General features: G+C 43.0%; 1 protein-coding gene across 3 annotated transcripts in view; it reads left to right on the top strand.

The window, feature by feature from the left end:
• The first annotated feature begins 13,350 nt into the window (after nt 1-13,350).
• Nucleotides 13,351-22,237, top strand: part of TRIM29 (tripartite motif containing 29) — a 53,146-nt gene continuing 44,259 nt past the window's right edge. For all 3 annotated transcript variants that reach the window (XM_081172594.1, XM_081172593.1, XM_081172592.1), the window contains exon 1: nt 13,351-14,420. In XM_081172594.1, coding sequence (XP_081028720.1) covers nt 13,578-14,420 — 843 coding nt within the window. In that variant the 5' untranslated portion in view covers nt 13,351-13,577. The remainder of the gene's footprint in view (nt 14,421-22,237) is intronic.

Below are 22,237 nucleotides of genomic sequence, written 5' to 3'. Positions count from 1 at the left end.
AAATCCCTGAATTGCAAAGTTTGAAAGATGGCTGTGTTTTGGATCCTAGATTGTTTCAGAAAATGTGAATTAGGTAGATTGTGAACTGGCCCAAATTTCACTTTCACCTCTTGCAAAGGGAGAGAGGAAAGATGTGCTCAAATGTTTGAGGAGAGTTTTGAAGGGAACTGTGAGCATAAGGAGCATCAAGTCATTTATGAGGTCAGGAGATTGGAGGATGGGATAGTTGAAAGAGGCACCATGGACACCCAAACCTCGGGTCCCCAACAGTTGTTGGACAACAACTCCCATCTTCCTTGGCCATTGGCCATGCTGACTGCAGGGGATGATAAGTTTGGCGCAAAGGTGAGCCTTATTTGAGATATGCCAAGATCATACACTGAACAGTTCCCTGCCCCTTCACAGATGGGAAACCTCTGTCTTTCCAGATGCTCTTGGACTTGAACTCCCATCAGTCCCAGGGCTCAAGGATGATGGGAACTGTAGTCCAGCAACAATTAGCTGCCCTTGTTCTGCTTCTTGCCAATCCAATCATCTCTGTGATGGAGATCACAAACCACAGTGAATCATCCTCCTTCATCTGTAATCAACAGCTAACTAATCTGTTGCAGCCACTTCTGGGGAAGATCTTCCCACAGTCCGCTATGTGCTTCTGGAATGAGCTGGTGCAAATGGCCTGTTTGCTCAGAGCAGGTTGTACCAGAAGATTTGGTTTTCCCAGGCTGGGACAGATTAAAGGGGAGTTTTAAATCACTTGGGTTCTTTAGTATCTAGTTGAATTTTGTGCCACAAGGCATGCAGGAGGTCCCATGTTGAACCCCTGATATGTCCAGGTAGGACTAGGAGATGTCTCTGTCTGAAACCCCAGAGAACTGCCACCCCAGTCACTGTAGACAATACTGAGCTACAAACAATGGTTTGTGTGCCTTGCCTGTGCCTTGCAAAGCAAGCAAGAAAAAGTAGCTGAACTTTAACCTCTGATTCGGAAAGAAACACGAGGTTTAGAAAGAGCTGCTCTTGCTTCACATTTTCTGCTTACTCAGGGATTTCACAGAGGCAAACTGTGTCCATAAAAACCTGCAGAGAAGCATCTTACTGAGGAAAGCAGCGATAATCAAAGGGAAACCATGCAGCAAGCTGAGGCAAGTTTCACCTGCCAAAAAAAAAGAAAAAGAAAAAAAGAGGAGCCACAGAAGCTGTAGCACACCCTTCTGTGTTTCTTGCGAGCAAGGCAGGCGTCTCTGGGATGCTAAGCCGGTATCTCACCTAACTGATAGGGTTGCCACCATCTGTTTTCCAGCAGGCTCCTGTGCCTTTCACCGCTGCACAACAAGCAGAAATTTGGGCAGTGGAGCTTTTTTATCATGCAAACACAGAGGCAGGAAGCTCTTAAAGGCAGTTAAAAATGTTATTAATAATATTATTCATAATGATTATTATTATTTTCCACCCTTCGCCGTAAGGTCCCAGCATGGGTTACAACATTAAAACACAGTTTTAAACAACTGACAATCACAAAAATAAGGTGGGTTCTAAAAATATACACCCCAAGGGTTAAATGCCAGAGTAAAGAGGTGCTGATAATGCAAACTCCTGATATCACCCTGTGCTGTGCTAAGCTTACTTCTGGTTTGTGATGGGGTATCTTAGACCTGCAGTGCAGCTTTGAACCCACACACTTGCCAACCTGATGCCCTCCAGATCAGCCCTGGGCACCAGGTTGGGGAGGATTGCTATACCCATTTCCTCAGAAAAATCTCCAATGTGACCTGTACCCAAGAAGGTGTATACAGTGGTACCTGTACATACGCTTCAGGTTACAGACTCCGCTAACCCAGAAATAATACCTTTGCTTCAGGATGAGAACAGAAATTGTGCTCTGGTGGCACGGCAGCAGCAGGAGGCCCCATTAGCTAAAGTGGTACTTTAGGTTAAGAATAGTTTCAGGTTAAGAACGGACCTCATGAACAAATTAAGTACTTAACCCGATGTACCACTGTATAGAATCATGGCCCTGCCCATTCTGCAACTCATTGGTTGAACCTGAAACCCTGGCATCATCAGCACCACGCTCTAGCCAACTGAGCTATACAGGCTGCACAGTGGGGTGCTCTACTTTTCATTTTATTCAGAATTAGTTTGAAGTTACTCCCACCCAGCTCAAACCAGCTACGTTGCTACAAAACCCTCCAGTTGCTTCTGGACTCCAATACCCATCAAACCTGACCATTGGCCATACTGGCTGGGGCTGATGGAGTCGGACGACACCTGGAGGGCAACAGCTGGTGCTCCACCCTGATCATAGAATTGTAGAGTTGGAAGGGACCATGTGGGTCATCTAGTCCAACCCTCTGCAATGAAGGAATCTTTTGCCCAAGGCAGGACTCGAATCCATGACCTTGAGATTAAGAGCCTTATGCTCTACAAACTGAGCTATACAAAGGTCATTGTTATATCAAGATTACACTAGGATTTTTTCCCCAGTTGACCCCAGTCTGAGGTCTCCACCTATCCTTATCTTCCATTGTTTCATGCCTCTTATCTCTTGCTGTTTACCATATTACACATCCAGTTTCAGTTATTACTTTCTCCTAGTTTTCACCCTGCTCCCTCTCTTTGTGCCCCTGTCTCCTTGATGTTTGCTCTTCCCCTTCCCGTCTACATTTCCCTTTCCACCCCATCAAACTTCTCCTTCACTTCATTAAAAAAAAGAAGAAGAAATGGAGAGAAAGCAAGAGGGGAAAAACATGAATTGGCGGCGTGACTCAGTTGCAGAGTGAATAAGCATTCACTTGTCTCGACATGTTTTCCCCAATAGCCTCCCAGGAGTTTCTCACAGCGAAAACACCTCCCAAACTATGGGCTCACAGCCTCTTGCTGCACATTGGGGCTGCATTTTCCCAGTGCTAAAGCATTTCTTTTGAAGGCTGCTGCTGCACATGACCTCATGTCAGAAGAAAGGGCTCAAAGCAGGGTGGGATTGGGTTTGCGTGTGATATCAGGGGGGCAGCAAATCCGTTTCAGTTTCTCCTTTATTTCCTATCTTACCTGCAGTTCTTCACACACTTTTGCAAAACAATTTCCCCTGCTAACATGCATTTCTGCATGTTGGTTTCACAAAAAGATGCATTTTAAGGCACATTTTACCTTGATATATACATTTTTATACAGATTACTTGACTGGAGGGCAGCACTGCAAAATTCAGAGAAGTGCAGATTTCAAAGCTGTGCTTTGGTTTGTGCATTGGTTCGAGAAATACAAATTAGGCACTTCCTCATTACAGTGCAAGGAAAAACCTAATTCTTCCCTATCTGTAGCTACATGTCGCATGGTAATTTTGTGTCCATTAACATGCATTTTTATGTAGGTAAAGCAGAAACAAGGTGCAGTTTGCATCCAACTCAGCAATACAACTTCAAGAGACCCCCAAAGCGGGTGGGTGGGTGGTGGGAATTGCTGATGTCTACAAAGTGACAACTTCTGCAATCCATTCTAACTGCATTTTAACAAGGCATCGCCAAATATAAATCAGGGGCAATTGACATAGAGTTCTTGACCAGTGACTTGTAGCAGGAGATGTGGAATGTGGCTCTAAACAGGGATAGCTGGATCATATGGAGTCATAAGTCCCATAAATGAAGGGGAGAAGATGCAGAAATTAAGATGCAGAAATATGCTCACTCTGCATCAAAGGGGGAAGCGGCACATGGAGAATCCTTCAAACACATATCTCAGCAGGTTTTGCTCCCTGTTTCTTGGCTGTGTCCCTCCCTTGTTTGTTTACACAGGTCTAGTAACCTGCGCAATTGACCTATTTCACAGCTCTGTTGTGAAGCTTGCTTTATTGGGTTTTGCAAAGGACTCTGGATTCCACAATGACACTTAAAGTTGCTTTATAGGGTTTCCCTCGCTCTGTGACTCAGACTTCCAGTCTAGGTGGCTCATATGAGAAAATTGGGCACCCCCTGCTCCAAATCTCCTGCATAATCTCTGTAGATGGAAATAAACAGGGCGTGGGCAGGAAATGCATGACTGGATCTCTTGACATCTTTTTCAGAGCAGCCACAGGGAAGTGGTGCTGAGAAGGTGAAAATTAACCTTCCCCCCTGTGACTTTTCCCTGATCCAAATAGGTTCCATGCAGGAAGTTGCTGTTAGACACATAAAAAATGGGGCAAAGACAGGTGTCCACATTTCACGCATCCTCCCCCCCCCCACCACTGAAGCTGTCAGCACCTTCAGATTGGAAGGGAAGGGCAATTTTGATCAGTTAGGTAGATATTTTCAGGGAAGGGCAGTAGCTCAATTGTAGAGCACAAGTGTTACATACATACAGTCCTAGGTTCAGTCCCTGGCAATCCCAAAGGATCATGCAGCACAGGTGTGGGAACTTTGGCCCGCCAGACTTCACTGAACTACAACTCCCATCAGCCTCAGTAAGCATGGACAGTGGCAAGGGATGATGGGAGTTGTGGTTCAGCAACATCTGGAGGGCCAAAGCCTCCCATACCTGACAAAGCAGGTAATGGGAAAGATCTCAGCATGTGACTCTGGGGTGTTCCTGCCAGTCACAGTAGATAATCCTGAGTTATGTTCTCTGTGCATGGATGGTCAGAAACCAGCCTGATGACAGTGCCAATGATCACCTAGTGTAGGGTTTAAATGGATCTCTTCCACCCTCTGTCCCAGTAAGAAAAAAAATAAAATTGTTCATTTGCAAACTGTGGATCTGCTAATCCTGTGCCAAGGAGGATTAAATTGGTTGCTGCAAGCGGCGTCAAGACTTGCTGCAGTCCAGAAAAATCCCGTGTGAAGCTCCAGTTACAGTCAGCTGTGAACAAGACTAATTTGCAGCCAGGGCCAAAGATAACACAAATTTAAAGTGGAACTGGCAGAACGTGTCTGTGGGGAGCTATCTGGCAAAGCCTGTAGCCCTGGTAGGTCAGAGAAGGAATTTCAGACTGTAATATTCCAAGCGCCTTCTTTCTTCCAAGGGGGGGGGGGGTAGAGGAGCCACCATGCTCGACTCGATGGGTTTTTCCTTCGTACTTCTATTCATGCAAAAACATTTGAAGCAGCGCGCAAAGTGGAAACAATATCAAGCAACAACACTAAGGGCAAAACAATAAACAAGCAATAAAACGACATGAGTTGTATTTGTTTCTTGAGAATATTCATGAATCACCAATAATCATAGCTCCTTAAGTGATTTCCAAGAAAATAAAATGTATGCAGAATACATAAATGGCAAGAGGCACGATCAGAGTTCAAGGACATATTCCAGTTGGGCAAGAAAACTCAGAGAGAGGGCAAGGCAGGGCCTGTGAGACAGAGTCCTGAAGGCTAGACAGAGAGGTGTGGAGACCCAAGTTCGGTCCCTGACCCTGCGGTTCCCCACTTCTGCAGTAGAATATTAAAGTGACCAGACAAGATTCTGGAAATGCTTGCTGAAATAAAAATGTTTTCATGATGTGCCAAAACCCAGACTGCATTGGTATAGAAATAGTAGATAGCAGATAACAACAAGTTATTAAAAGCCTTCTGAGATAGGAAGGTTTTTTTACAAGGCTATTTCTGTGAGGCTATTTATCTTTGCAAATTCTGATACCAACATACCTGAGCCACACATCTGAGACTAATGTACAAGTGAGATCACAGCTATCCATTGGATGGTGGTCTTCCCTGAATGTTGCAGTGTAGTCTCCCCCACCCCAAAGAGAGATATTTCAAATGTATTTTGACATAAAATGCTTACTTTTGACCACTGAGGAGGCCCTGTTCCCTGTGGAGCCTGGTATATCCTCCCACTATGGTGGATTAAGGAGAAGAACCTCCTCCGAAAATCTTAAGTGGTGGGGAACTCATCTGGGAAGCAAAGATTCAAAAGAAAATCAAGGAATACAAGGCGCTTCCTACTTGACACTGAAAGCTATTGCACAGGCATGAGGACTAGGTTAACAAAAAACAAACAAACCATTATTTGTTAATGCACTAGGTTGTTTTTACTAGAATGAGCTGTGCAACACAATCTGTGTGGGGCCGTCCTTGGGCCTGGTCCAGAAACTGCAGCTGGTGCAGAATGCAGAGGCTAGAGTACTGGTGGCAGCTGGCAGCTGGCAGCACGTGCCGCCTCTGCTAAAAACATATGCCTTGGCTGCTGCCTGTGTTAATATACAAACCTGAAGAACTTGGGCCCTGAATACTTAAGGACCACCTTGTTTCCCAAACCCTATTACCGAGAAACCCCAGAGGAGCCCTGCTAGGTGTCTCCCATGTTACAGAGGCCCAAATAGCCTAAGCTAGAACCCAGGCATTTATTTTTATTCTTTTAATTTTATTTTTGCATTTTCTATTTTACATAAACAAGCGAATTAAAAACACAAACATGTAATTCTCCTTTGACTCCCCCACCCCCATTGTGGATATTAATATACCTTGGGTTAAGTACTTAATTCGTTCCGGAGGTCTGTTCTTAACCTGAAACTGTTCTTAACCTGAAGCACCACTTTAGCTAATGGGGCCTCCTGCTGCTGCCAGAGCATGATTTCTGTTCTCATCCTGAAGCAAAGTTCTTAACCTTAGGTACTATTTCTAGGTTAGCGGAGTCTGTAACCTGAAGTGTATGTAACCTGAAGCACATGTAACCCGAGGTACCACTATAATGATTTCCCCCTCTGCATCTCTTTCATAACGCTATTCTTATAAATTCTTTATCATTCCATAGTTCAAATTTTTGCTACAAGTTTTCTGTCAATCCTACCAGTGTGTGTAATTGTTTACAATAGTTCCCCCCCCAAATAAATTATAAACTTTCCCCATTCTTTATTAAAGACCTCCTCCTCCTGATTCCTCTTCTAATTCTTCCTGTAAGTTTTGCCATCTCGTCATAGTTCATCCATTTCATCTGCCACCCTTCTTTGGTCGGAGTTGTACCATTTTTCCATTTTTGGGCTAAGAGAGTCTGTGCAGCCGTGGTCACGTACATAAATAGTTTCATCTGGTCCTTCGGGATCTCTAGTCCTGTAATACCTAAAAGAAAAGCTTCTGGTTTCTTAGGAAAAGTTATTTTCAACATATTCTTTTTCAATTCATTATATATCATTTCCCTGAAGTCTCTGATTTCTCTAGAAATCAGGCATTTAGTATCTCTGGCTGCATGTCGTAGATCCCTCTTCCAGCAGAGATTTGGCAGGCAGCCTTGCTATTGACTTCCTCAAAGACCCTTTTTTATGTTGACAGGTCTTTGTAAGCCATTTAAACCTCCTTGATTCACCAGTCATGTACATTATTATCTTGCATTGTTTTCATGGTGTTCTGTGTTTATTGAACTTGGTATATTGTTGTACACTGCCTCAATATTCTGCATGAATTGGCAGCATGCAAATATTTCTTATATATACATTAACATGAAATAGTATTCAAAAAGGCATTCAGATGTGACATGCTGCAGTCGCCACACTGCGATATGAATTTGGCTTGTTCCAAACAGGACTTATCTCTGTGTTTTCCTGCATATGCAGATTGGTCTCTAGACATGACATTTGATGGGCAGCGAAGGATTGGCCAATAGGGCAGAAAATACAAATCTCAGAGGAAGAGTAGGAACAGGTAGCATCGGAAGTGAAGTTTGGATGATGATGGAAGGAGTTGCCTTTGGAACTTGAGATGGCAAGACTGGTTCCACGGTTTGCTTCCAGCAGTGATAGCTATCCAGCAAAGACATGACTTGAATGATACCCACCCAACTTCAGATTTCCATCACCTAATTGAAAACTGACATTTGCAGAGCAGGAACACAATATAGACAGGGCAAAATAGAAGGAAACTACTTTGCTCTATAGTTTCATAGTGCTCTGTCCTAGTCCCTTGCATTTGTTATCCTGTAAAGGTTCATTAAATTACCATCCTAGAATTCTGAAAGGACACCGAGCCTCATTAACAAGAAGCTTCCTGTGGTGTAGGATTTAGAGCTGCCCTTGCTATTTTGCTTGAGGGCAATGTCCTTTCCATCCAAAATATATCTGAAACCAGCAAGGATGGGTTCAAGAATAACCTTCTTTCACTTACATATAGTGGGTAGATGGTGCTCCAATACAGGGAGAACATAAGTGATTCTATAGGATCGCCCATAGAATGCAACATAGGAGAGCTCCCACAGTATTGTAGAGACAATTTCATGTAGTTCACCAAGCAGATTGCCACTGTCTTCTGATAGGTTGGATTAAAAGATGGTTGAACAAAACCCTCCTAATAAATTTGACTAGTCTTATTGAAACCTGTTTGACTTCCCTTGGCTTTCCTCAGATAATCTGCCCAAGTTGGCATCTACACAAAATTCACTTGGGAGTTTTGATTTAAGGAAAAATCTGGCTGGGACAGAATAGGGAGAAGTTCAGTGCCCTGTACTCTCATGCAGCCTGAAAGAGATTGACTCGGGTTAGATCTACAGTGGTACCTCAGGTTACAGACGCTTCAGGTTACAGACGCTTCAGGTTACAGACTCCGCTAACCCAGAAATAGTACCTCAGGTTAAGAATTTTGCTTCAGGATGAGAACAGAAATCGTGCTCTGGCAGTGCGGCGGCAGCAGGAGGCCCCATTAGCTTAAGTGGTGCTTCAGGTTAAGAACAGTTTCAGGTTAAGAACGGACCTCCGGAACAAACTAAGTTGTTAACCCGAGGTACCACTGTACTAGAAAGAAGACACTGATATGTTGGGTGAACTTCATAGACCAAATTTCCTGCTGCATCTGGTAGAGGGATAAATGAGGGATAAATTGAATTCAGTTGGTATTTAAAGGTGTGCCTACCTTACCTGCATTTTCCAAAGCAGCACACAGGCAAAAACACAGCAATCCATTGAAATTCATACTTTTCTGAATTTTCCAGTGCAGTTCACCATCCAAGCAATGTTTACAAAAGTGCATATACTTTTGATTTTAATTATTTCATAAAATGCATACCCTGCTTGTTTATGAAAAACAACAACCTCACAGCAGTTTACAAAGAGAACAAAACAATAAAATTATCAGTAAAAACAGTTAAAAGCAACTATTTAAAATACTCAAAAATGTTTAAACCAGCAAAAACCTAAAAACAGATTAAAGCACACATCAACATTTTACATATTTGGATAGGCTTGTCTAAACAAAAATGTTTGGAACAGGTATTGAAAGGAGTACACTGAAAGCCTATGTGATACCATTATATGCGGGGTAAAGTGTGAATAAAAATGGAAATATTAGTGAAAATAACATACAGAAATGCATTATATGAGGGGAAATCAAGTGGCCAAAAATGCATCTATTTGACAAAATTGCATACAGACCTGCACATATTAGGAAAAATTTGCACTGAAACGCACTGAGTTTTCACGAGAACTTGAAAAAAGAAGAAGCTACAGAATGAAGTGGAAATGTGGAGAAATGAACTTAACCATTGGGAAAACGAGACCCTGAAGGAAGTAGAAATGGACAGAGTCATACACCCATAGCATCAGGTTACTTTCAGTCGGGTTAATAGCCATGGTGAAAAGAACATCTTCTTAAGTGCTTTTTGGGGGAAACGAAGAGGATGCGATTGCTTCCACAGTCTAAGATGCGCTGATTCCAAAACTCCGTCACCACCACTCACTTTCCCCCACCCCACCCTACACTGTCTAGACACGCCTTGAGTAGAATGAGATGACAGAAGGATTATAATGACAGTGGCTGGCTGACACATGAGTCATGGGCCACTATTGACAAACTTTGGCTCTCTGCACGCATGTGCAAACCACTAAAAATTAAATAAATGCAAGAAGCGGGCCTGAGCAATTGTAGAAGGACACAGAAATTCCTTTGTGTCCCTACCCCTCACACTGACCTAGATAGTTTGCATATCTTGATTGTGCTAGAGAAGGAAGAAGAAGACATGCATAGGATTCTAACCCTGACCCAGTATGCTCATGATAATTGCAGAAGATAAAACCAGACAGATCAATGGGAGATATGTTGAATTTTTGTGAAGTTCAATGTGGAAAGGAATATTTCAGGTGGTCTGAGAAGTCCCTACAGTGACCACCCCCCAATTACTGGTCTCTCTCGTTCACATTCCCCCCTCCCCTACATCCTTAATGTGCTGCTACTTCAGCTCCAATTACAGAGCTTCTTCATGGTGTTATTCTAGCCAATCAGGAATCACGTTGTGAACATGATGATGTCAGGTGCCATGTAGCCAATCAGCTAGCCATTCTGATGTGGCTTTGTGATCTGGGCCAGTGTATCCCTCCAGCTGCCTTGCTCCCAGGCAACATTCTTAATCTTTTGCACTGGTTAGCAAGATGAAGCCTTCAAGAGCTGGAGATTCTGCAAGATGTTTGCTTTGGAGGGACCAACTTCATATCAAAGTCTAGCACCATCTGGCCAGCTGCCAGCTTTCCTAACTCAAAAGGAGCAAAAGAGGACAACCAAAATGATTGAGGTGTTACCTCGACTAAATACATTTCTTTTTTTAAAAAAATGCCTAAGGAGAAATAGAACTGAGCTTTACATTTATAATGCATGGTGTGGAAGAAAGTGGAATAAGGGACATTTTTCTCATAATCCTTAACGCTGGGGATCATCCAATAAAATTATTTGGCTTCAGGGTGGGTGAAAGAAAGACCTTTCTCACACCACATATCCTTATTTATGGAATATGCTGCCTCCAAGTGTGGTGATGGATGATTGCTGGCTTAGAAGGTAAAAAAAAAGGAATAAGACAAAAGCATGTGACTATCTATAGTAATTGAGGTCATGGAAGCTATATAGAATGTCCAGATTCCAAGGCAACATGCCTCTAAATACCCATTACTGGGGAGCAACAATTGATGACAATGCTCCATTTACAGCAGATGGGGCTCTGCCCCACCAATCTCGGTTTGCCTTCAGACGGCCCCCCCGTATGCCTGCCTTCTTTCTTACAGCCAGTCCAGGAGGTGGCATTGCCTACCAGCTTCTTCCTTCTTATTCTCAGTGTTGCCCTGTAGATTTCTGCAAAGGGATTGATGGGGAACAGAACTAGAATGAGTTGGCTCTGCCTGCCATTTATTCTGGCGCCACCTACTGTTGGGCTCCCTGCCTTCTGCCCTACCAATGCCTATGGACACCAGTCACCGCTGGATATTGCCATCAAGCTTGTGATCTTTTCTTCAGAGGCATCTGACTGGCTAGTTTTGGAACAGGATGCAGCCCTTGCTGGACCATAGGTATGATCCTGCAGAGCTTGTCTCAATGTTCTTTAAGTTGCATATTTTTGTATTAATGCCAACGATGCCTGGATAGCTCAGTTGGTTAGAGCCTTGTGCTGATAACACCAAGGTTGCAGGTTCGATCCCCAATGCATATTCCTGCATTGCAGGGGGTTGGACTTGATAATCCTCAGAGTCCCTTCCAACTCTACAATTATGATTATAAACAAAACATTAGTGTCAAAAGCTCCCTCATGAGGGAACCGGTCTTGCAGTAGGCTGTTCACCAGAAACTGTTATCTGGGGAGGTTTGAACAACAAAAATGGCATAACATTTCCCAGTCTGAGCACCAGGATTACCATTTCTTCACACACTTCTCCACACAGTGCACAGTTCATCTATGGAACTCACTCCCACAGGAGTCAGTAATAGCCCACAACTTGGAGGACTTTGAAATAGGATTGGACAAATTCATGGAGGAGAAGACTATCAGTTGCTACTACCCATGATTCCTGTCCTCTGCCTCTGTGATCAAAGGCAGTAATGCTTCTGAATACCAGTTGCTGGAAATCATCAGAGGGGAAAGTGTTGAGTCTTGCTTGTGGGTTTCCTGCAGGCATCTGGGTGGCCACTGTGAGAACAGAATTCTAGACCAGATGGGCTCCATTTGGCTTGACCCAGGAAGAGCTTTTTATGTTCTTATGTCCTTACCAGCCACGTTGAATAAAACATTTGTAGAAGTGCTTCCTTTATTATTTTGCAGAGTTCAGTGGCTGGCTACCTGAAGTTCATTCTCTCCTACTTGAAGTGTTAAATCCAGAACAAAAGCAGGCAAGCAAGCAAGCCTTGCATACTTGCCTCAGTACATCTGAGAACACAGATCTCCACCCTAGAACATTCCTTAATTGACTCAAGTTCCCCAAAGGCTATTGTCTTAAGAGATCACCTCAACCCAAGAAGCAGAGAGTGAAGGAAGGCAGCGGCAGCAGGGGAAGGAGGGATTAAGCCCAGTATATATAGTCATAAACAGCCCGTGTACCGTAATTTGTTTTGTTTTGTTTAATGACCTGCGTTTTTAAACAATTAAAGCACATGTCCTGTGCTTCTGTAAAGGAGCAGGCAAGGCCTATTGTGAACCACTAATGAAATCCTAATGCGGAAAATTATAAACACAGACGCGTACAATGCCCACATTTATTGAAATGCTCTGGTAGCTATTAAAAGCTTTGAACTAACTGGGTGCGCAGATAATTGGAGGGCCATCGAGAGAGGAAAAGACCTGATGTGTGTTGGTGTGTGTGTGTGTCCACGGAGAATCAGAATAAATAACCAGGATCGCAGGAATATAGGAAACTGCCTTATAGGGAGTCTGACCATTGGTCTATCTAGCTTAGTATTGCGCACACTGACAGGTAGCCGCTCTCCAGGGTTTCTGGCAGGGGTCTCTCCCAGTCCTACTGGGACATGCCTGGGACCCCCTGCATGCAAAGCAGATGCTATAGCACTGAGCTGTGGGCCTTCCCCATATGAATACTCATAGGTGAATGAAGACATTTCTGCCAATTCTCTCACCATTTGTCAAGAGAGCAAGTGTGCAGAATGTTGTACTTTCAGCCTCCTTTAGATAAACCAGTAAAGTGCTGTGGTGCAGGCATTCAAACAACAACGTCATAAGCTGAGATTCTCAGCTTCAGACATTTTCTGCTTCTAGTTCTCATGGAAACTCTAATATCCTTAGTTCATTATCTGATTATGATTCTTTGCATCAATTCCAATGGCAAGCCTAGTTGCATGTACACACAAGCAGTCCACTTACCCCCCCTTTCTTGTACCTTACACTCTACATATAATCCTGCTCATGCAGCAGAGAAGGTCACTCCACTCCTGCTGTCAACAGAAGCAACTATTTTCGAAGTAGGTAGCAGAACTGGTTGCTGCCTCTTAATGAAAATTATTTTTGAAAGAAAAAAGTGACACATAAACAACCCTTCATTCCCAAACCTGGTTAGACAAGAATGTTCTTGGGTGTGGGCTGGGTTGTATAATTAACTATGCAGCTGGCTCTCTTGATGCCTTTTGTAACATCTCTCTCTCTCTCTCTCTCTCTCTCTCTCTCTCTCTCTCTCTCTCTCTCTCTCTCTGGCTCTGCCCAGTGTAATTCAGGTATCTCACTTCTCCTCCCCATCTTTCAGGTGTGGCATTTAGGTAAAGCTTTTGACGTACTGTTCTTCCATTCCTTGCCGGGACAGCAGCCAGTGAGGTTGCCGGCTTTTGTGAAAGGGTAAGGTAGTCCAAGACTTCTGCCATTTCCTGACAGTTGCAGGAGAGAGAGAAAAGAAAGTGTTGAGGCCAGGAGAAAAAGCTACGGGATGGAGGCAGCAAGAGCAAATGGGACCACAAGTAAGTCAGAAGATGTGAAGACCCCAGCCTCTCCACCAAAAGAGGCAGAAGAAGGGAAGAAACCGACTAGCCCAAGCAAAGGGGAGAAAGATGCCAACAAGAATAACACCAGCCCTGCGCTGGAGATAGAACAGCTCAAAAAATCGATATATTCTGGGGGCGACTGGAAGAGGCCAATCATCCAGTTTGTTGAATCCGATGAGAAGAGGTCAACCTATTTCAACATGGAGTCTGGGGAGGGCAAGAAGCCAGTGTTCCCCTCCATGCCTCTAGGGGAGCCTCGGAGGTCCCAGATGTCCTTCCCAGAAAGAGGGGACCTGAGGAAGTCTATATACAACATGGAAACAAAGAAAACCTTCACCAGCGAAGGGGATGTGAAGAAGCCACTGTATTCCAGTGGGCAGATTGCAGACCTGAGGAAACCCACTGTCTCCCTTGGGGAATCAGGAGACGCCAAGAGATCCAACTTCAACCGGGTGAGCAGAGGGTCCACTTCAAGGCCCCGGGTCCTCGAAGAGGTCCTCTGCGACTCCTGCATTGATAACAAGCAGAAGGCTGTGAAGTCCTGCCTTGTGTGCCAAGCCAGCTTTTGTGAGCTCCATCTGAAGCCTCACTTCGAAGGGGCTGCCTTCCGGGATCACCAGCTCCTTGACCCCATCAAGGACTTTGAAGCCAGGAAATGCCCTGTGCATGGCAAGACGATGGAGCTTTTCTGCCAGACGGACCAGGTCTGCATCTGTTACCTCTGCATGTTCCAGGAGCACAAGAACCACACCACGGTGACGGTAGAGATTGAGAAATCCGGCAAAGAGGTATTGTTCCTTTCCCACATATTATACTGGACCATTACTCTTTCCGTATCAGGAAGTGCGACATCTTGATTCAGTCTCAAGTGCCCCACTTCCAACCCAGCAAACTTTCTTATGTCTAATGAAATAAATGTGATACAGTGGGCCTGTCCGGCTGGTTCACACATGCATGCCTATCACTTGATATCCCAGCATGTGATGATTTGCACCCTGTCCGGCTGGTTCACACATGCATGCCTATCACTTGATATCCCAGCATGTGATGATTTGTGCCCCACTATGTGTGCACTGATATAGGATATAGGAAGAGCTGCCTGACACTGAGTCAGATCATTTGGTCCATCTGGCTCAATATTGTCTGCATTGATTGACAGAAGCTCTTTCAGCCAGGGGTTTTATCCAGACCTACTTGCAGATGCCAGGGATTGAACCTGGAACCTTCTGCATGCAAAGCAGATGCTCAAATACTGAGCTAAAACCTTTTGCCTTAGAAGTATTTGGAGGCAAAATGTTATGGAACTCTCTGGTGTTGGCAGATTCACGTACTCCAGTTGCTGCTTGATGCTGGAGTTTGCAAACAAGGAGCATGCATGTGCAGGCTAATTATTGATTGTCAAGATGAAGGACAACCTGGGTCCTCATACCTTTAAGGGGAGGCCCCAAGTGCCATCTTCAAAGAAGTTAGGCTATATAAAAAAGTTAGGCTCTGGGGACCATTCTGACATTTGGAAGTCAGAAGCTGGGTTGTTGGTATAATCTGGATGTGTGCTCATGGCAGCTGTCAGGACATATGTCTGTGGGACCTGGGGTGTGTGTAGAGAGAGAGAATGGAAGACAGGATATACTGTGCTCGTGAACTGAATTGAGGGTCATTGTTGTAAGGGTGTTTCTGGTGCTGTAAAGTAGCTGAGTGACAATTACAGTGAACAGTTTACAAGGCATGGGTGATTGATGGGTTAAAGCTTGATGGGTTTCGTGCAGGAGAGAGAGAGTAAGAAAAAGAGAGACTGCTGGAAACTTCTATGGCTTAGCCCTCATATTTCTGGAAAGAATAGTTTTAGCAGGTACAACTTGTCATGACAGAGCGCTGCAGGGTGAATAAGGATGTACTCACCTGAGGGGGACTTACACCACATAGGAGGATTTTAACACTTTTCCATTTCAGAAAACACCTTGAAGGAAGGGGGTAATATAGATAAACCTGAATGATATAAGAGGATGAAGACCCTGGTTAGACGTTTCTAGTGTCCACCCCTCAAGATTCTGCCCCCCAAATACTTAACATCAACCTATCTTCTCTTTTTCTCTGTCTCCCTACTTTTCTTTGAGAGGTGTTTATTTTCTCAAAGGATTTCCTTTTCCTTTTCTTTCTGTTTTGGGTACAACACCCTCGACATTGAAGGTGCCCAGTGGCTTAAAAAGGTATAGTCATGTTTTATCATAACAAAAAAAATTGTTTCTCTCAGAAACAGCTGAGAAGACTTTTTTTTAAATGAAAGAATTTTCAATTTATTTATTTTTTACCTAAGAAGAGGTGGAGAATTAGGGGAAGCTAATGGCTGTGGCACCCATTGAAAACTCTATCTGATGTGGGGGACTTCCGGGGGCGGCGCGAAACTGTAATGGCGGTCCTCTTCGGGCTCTGAAGAGGGGCTCCGCGGAAAAGGGTCGTTCGCTGCGGCATAGCGACGACCCATCAAGATAAACCACGGGTAGAGTGAGCCCGTGGCCGTGGGACTCGGCGGGCACCAGAAGCTGCTCCGAAAGCACAGAAGGGACCCCGTAAGGAGACCCGGAGTGAAGGAGGGGTAGCGGTGCTGTGAGTTCATCGCTCTTTCCGCGGAAGCGAAGCCGCGCGGCTGTTACAGATGAGCGCTGATCCTTCTTCCTAAAATCAACGCTAAACTGCAAGCAACATACCCGTGAGTAAAGGGGTTTAAAATTTGGCAAAGAAATTCGGTTAATTTGGCTGAAAGCGGGAGACGAGAAAAGGGAAGTCCGTCTTCCGACATTGCTGACAAGATCAAAGCAAAGCTTTTAGAAACGGAAGCATTTGAAACGGGACTTTGGGAAGCTTAAACTTTTTCGTGCCATAAAATTTGCTTATTTTATTGAGCTGAAGGTGGAAATGGACATTGACTAAAAGAAGCAGCAGATGGTGACTTTCCTCCTATCTTTTTTCTTCTTTGGGCTGTATTTTTAAAGAGCCAGATTGTCGGGCTGCCAGAGAGAGAGACTGTATCAAACTGCGGAAACAGTTGCAAACTGTGCTAGAAAGTAATTGTTACATTTGAGCAGAAAAGACTGATTGGGATACTGTTACAAGCACCTTTCGTGAAACTTTGTCGATTTATAAAAGGTGCTTTGGGAGATCTTGAATTTATGAAGGGACTTTTGGATTAACGAATTCACTGTTTTGAAATAATTTGGAACTTTAATGGCGGATTACTTCCTTCCTTGTCTTTGAAATCGGGTGGCACTCCCCCTACAGGGCTTTCGGATTACAAAATCCTGGGAACTGACTTTTGTTTTGAATTCCATCTCACTGGCTGTTTACTCCTGAATTTGTCTTTCCCATGGAACAATAGACAATTTGACCTTGAACATTGACAGATGTGTAATGAGTGGTGCAGGGAGAACAAGAGCGTCTAAAGCAAAGGAAACTAAAGAGGCTAAGGAAAAAGAAAAGGAAAAGGAAAGAAGACCAGCACAATTTGTACAAACAACATTGACCCAAGGACGCCGTTCGTCGGTCCCAGCTGTACTGGTGTCTCATAGAGAACAAGGGGAAATAACTGAGAAGTCCACTGAGGAAGATATGGCAGCAGGTGGGTCAGACACACTATTAAAACAAATATTGGAGCAACTATCAAGTTTAAATCAGAAGGTGGACGATCAGTCTGTGAAGATAGATAAAGCAACTTCCTCGATCCAAAAACTGACTGACCAAGTTTCCCAGCACACGCAAGCCATAGAGAAATTGCAAGGAGCAACAGCGGAAAATCGAGAATTAGCTGGAGAAGCAATCCAGAAAGTGGGAGTCCTACAAAAAGAGGTGGAAGAAATAAAAGGAGAAGTTAGGCCCCTGCACAAACAGGTGGGTGAACAACAAGTCTATCTGTCAATGGTGGAACTGAAAAATCGTGAGAGCAACATCAAATTGAGAGGTATTCCAGAACTCGAGCAAGGAGACTTGATTGGATACTTAACACAGGAATTCTCGAAGTTCTGGGGTTTAAAGGAAGACACGGATTTTAGGATTGTCTCGGCATATAGATTGGGAAGACTGGTAAGGAAAGACAGATCCAGAGACTGCTTGATAATTTTAAGAACAAAGGAAGAGAGAGACAAGATCCTAGGCCTTCACTTCAAAAAAGCAATTGAAATACAAGACAAAAGAGTGGAAATTTACAGAGATATCCCGAGGCAGCTGCTGGACCTTAGAGCCACCTATACAGAATTAGCAAAATTGCTGAGACACAACGCAATCCCCTATAGGTGGGAGTTTCCACAGGGATTATCCTTCACCTACAAAGAAAGGAAGGTTAAAATAAGAACACCTGAAGATAACCAAAGGTTCCTTCACGACCACGGAGAAGATCTCCAAAAAGGAGCGGATTGGCTTCCAGTTTTACCAGCACCAGCACCGCCCGGAAGTGGGCCAACGCCTATACCTTCGGGATCTGAACAAAAGGAAGACACCCCATCTTAAGAACATCTTAAATAGAACAGGATGTCTCTGCAGCTACTTAGTTGGAACATAAATGGCGGGAATTCTCCGGAAAAAAGGAGAAGGATATTTCATATCCTAAAAAAAGAACAATTGGATGTAATATGTTTGCAAGAAACACATGTGACTAGGCTCCACAGGAAAGTATTAATCAATAAAAGACTTGGCCAAGAATTTATCTCATCAGACAAAGTTAAAAAAAGAGGTGTTGTAATTTATGCAAAGGAGAACCTGTCGCCAAAATTTTTATTTAAAGATGATCATGGAAGAATCCTCGCAATTGAAATCCAAACACAAGGGGAAAAGATTTTGATATTAGGAATCTACGCGCCAAATGATGGAAAATCAGAATTCTACAAGAAGCTGCATGAGACAATGATGGACTATTTGGACTATGCTAATATTATTGTGATGGGAGATATGAATGGGGTGGTGTCTACAAATATGGACAAATCCCAAAATCAAAACTTAACAACAGACGGCAGACTCCCTAAAACTTTCTTTGAAATGACAGACAATATGGACTTGATTGACATTTGGAGGACAAGGAACCCCTTGGGTAAAGAAGGAACTTTCTTTTCTGAGGCCCATTTGTCATGGACACGAATCGACCAAATTTGGATATCTAGAGGGCTGGCTCCGAAAACGAGAAAAGTGGAAATCTGCCCAAAAACCTGCTCCGACCACAATGCCATAAAAATGGAACTGAGACTTTTCCCAACTGGATCCTTCAGATGGAGAATGAATGACACCTTGTTAAGAGATCAAGAGATTGTGAAGAAGGCCCAAAAAACACTAAAGGACTACTTTGAAATAAATTTGAACACTACGGTGGAGAAAAGAACAATCTGGGACGCAAGTAAAGCTGTAATGAGAGGGTTTCTGATTCAACAGAATTCGATAAAAAGAAAATATTGGAATGGAAAAAAAGAAAAATTTTTAGAGAAAATAAGTGAAGGAGAGAAAAAATTGAGAACCAAACCGAAATCTAAAGAGGTGCTAAGAGAGATCAAATTCCATCAAGCACAATATTCGAAACTGATCAATCAAGAGATTGAGTGGAAAATCAAACAAATGAAGCAGAGATCGTTTGAATCAGCAAATAAATGTGGAAAGTTGCTGGCTTGGCAGCTGAAAAAAAGACAAAAGTTAAATACGGTTACAAATCTGGAGATTCAAGGAAAAATAGTTCAGAAACCAGAAGAAATAAGAAAGTGCTTCCACAGATATTTCAAAGAGCTCTACGCACAGGGGCCTCAGAAAGAATCGGAAATGGACCAATTTTTGGAAACAAATGGACTACCTAAAATAAGTCAAGATAAAAGATCAATTCTTAACAGCAAAATAACTCAACAGGAAATTGAAGGTGCCATCCAAAACATGCAGCTGGGCAAATCTCCAGGCCCGGATGGACTCACCTCCAAATATTACAAAACTTTGAAGGATTTCTTGATACAACCGTTGTTGGAGGTTTGTAACCAGATCATGGAGGGGAGGAAGGCACCGGAAACGTGGAAAGAAGCATTTATCACATTGATTCCCAAGTCAGAAAGGGAAAAGACTCAGCTTAAGAACTACCGTCCCATCTCACTCCTGAATGTGGATTACAAAATTTTTGCAGACATTTTAGCAAGTAGACTTAAAAATGTATTAAATGAAGTAATTCACAAGGACCAAGCAGGCTTTCTCCCTGGTAGACACATGTCGGACAATACCAGGAACATTATTGATATTTTGGAGCTGCTGCGAATTAAAAATACAAGGGCTGCTTTAATCTTTATTGATGCGGAGAAAGCATTTGACAACATTTCTTGGATGTTTATGAAGAAGAACTTGAAAGGGATGGGAGTGGGACGGGGGTTTGAAAATGGATTAGAAGCAATCTATTCAGAACAAAAAGCTAAACTGATAGTGAACAATGTGGTATCGGAGGAACTTCGAATTGAAAAAGGGACACGACAGGGGTGCCCTTTATCCCCTCTGCTATTTATTTCTGTTCTGGAGGTTTTGCTGAATATGATTAGGGAGGACCAGCTGGTGCAAGGCATAGAGGTCGGAGCGAAACAATACAAACTGAAAGCCTTTGCAGATGACCTAGTCTTGACAGTACAGGAGCCAGTATCTAGTACAAAAAGAGTTTTGGAACTTATTTTGGAGTTTGGTCGGGTGGCGGGATTTAAGCTAAACAAACAAAAAACTAAGGTTTTGGTCAAAAATCTGACACCTACAGAGACAGAGGAGTATCAGAAAGAGACAGAGCTAAGTGTGGTTAAAAAAGTGAAATACCTGGGGGTATACTTGTCCACCAAAAATTTAAACCTTTTTAAAGATAACTATGAAAAATGTTGGTTGGAAATTAAAAAAGACTTGGATATTTGGTCAAGATTGAAACTTACCTTGTCAGGCCGAATCGCAGCTATAAAGATGTGTGTTTTGCCTAAAATGCTATTTTTATTTCAGACCCTTCAGGTCGTGGACAGAATGGAATGTTTTGGAAAATGGCAGAAGGATATTTCTAAGTTTGTCTGGCAGGGCAAAAAGCCCCGAATAAAATTTAAAATACTAACCGACTCAAAAGAAAGAGGGGGGTTTGCCCTGCCGGACCTAAGGTTGTACTATGAAGCTGCAGCCTTCTGCTGGTTGAAGGATTGGTTTTTGTTGGAAAACACCGATGTCCTAGATCTGGAAGGGTTTGATAATGTGTATGGTTGGCATGCATACTTGTGGTATGACAAGGCGAAGGTTCATAAATTGTTTAAAAATCATATTGTCAGAAAATCAATTTTTGCCGTCTGGATGAAGTACAAGGATTTATTAGAAAGCAAGACCCCGAGGTGGCTATCACCTGTGGAAGCCAAGATTTCTAAAAAAAAGCCCAATATGGAGGCCTACTGGCCAAAGTATTGGGAACTGATTGAAAGAGTTGGAGATAACTGGAAGCTCCAAAGCCAGGACAAATTAAAAGGTAAGGTGCGAGATTGGTTACATTATGCTCAAATTCAAGAGGTATTTAAAATGGACAGAAAAGTGGGTTTCCAGCTGGAGAAATCGAAACTGGAGACGGAGCTGCTAGAACCAAAGACTAAGGTACTTTCGAGGATGTATGACTTGCTGCTTAAATGGAACACACAGGATGAGACAGTTAAATCTGCTATGATAAAATGGGCACAGGATGTGGGACACAACATTATGTCTGAAGACTGGGAAAGGTTATGGAACACCGGTATGAAATTCACGGCATGTAGTGCCTTGAAAGAGAACATTATGAAAATGGTATACCGGTGGTACATGACTCCAGTCAAGTTGGCTAAAATATATCATCTTTCTGATAATAAGTGTTGGAAATGCAAGGAGGCAGAAGGGACATTCTTTCACCTCTGGTGGACCTGCCCGAAAGTAAAGGCCTTCTGGGAAATCATACATAATGAGCTGAAAAAGGTATTTAGATATACCTTCTCTAAGAAACCAGAGGCCTTTCTCTTGGGCATGGTGGACCGGAAGGTGCCAAAGAAGGACAGAACCTTGTTTATGTATGCAACCACAGCAGCTAGGATTCTCATCGCAAAGTTCTGGAAGACACCAGATTTACCCACACTGGAGGACTGGCAGACGCAGTTGATGGACTACATGGAGTTGGCAGAAATGACTGGCAGAATCCGAGATCTGAGCGAAGAAACTATGGAGGAGGACTGGAAAAAATTTAAGGATTATTTGCAAAAACATTATAAGTTGTTTGAATGTTAAGATAGCGCACGATTAAGAAATGTTATGTTTCCGCAATTTATTTTAAGAAATGATAAAGTAAGTATTGATAGAAAAAACGAGAAATATTTGAAACAAATTATTATGTTTATTAAGAATGTCAAAACTAAATTACAATTTTTTGAAATTGGTAACATAATACATTTAAAGGTATAATAAGATGGGAAATAAGATAACAAATTGCTGAACTGGCTAGAACAATGAATGCAATGCTGAGAGGATGCGAGGAGGTCCAAAAGTGAATTGCTGAAAGATGTTAAGGAAAGTTTCACAACATTTTTTCTTGTTTTTATTTTTTCTTATATATATATATAAAAAATGTTTCTTG

This window comes from Podarcis bocagei (assembly GCF_964188305.1).
Source record: "Podarcis bocagei genome assembly, chromosome: 15".
NCBI lineage: Eukaryota > Metazoa > Chordata > Lepidosauria > Squamata > Lacertidae > Podarcis > Podarcis bocagei.
Note: the sequence above shows the minus strand (reverse complement) of the source record. Positions and strands in the feature narration are given on the sequence as shown.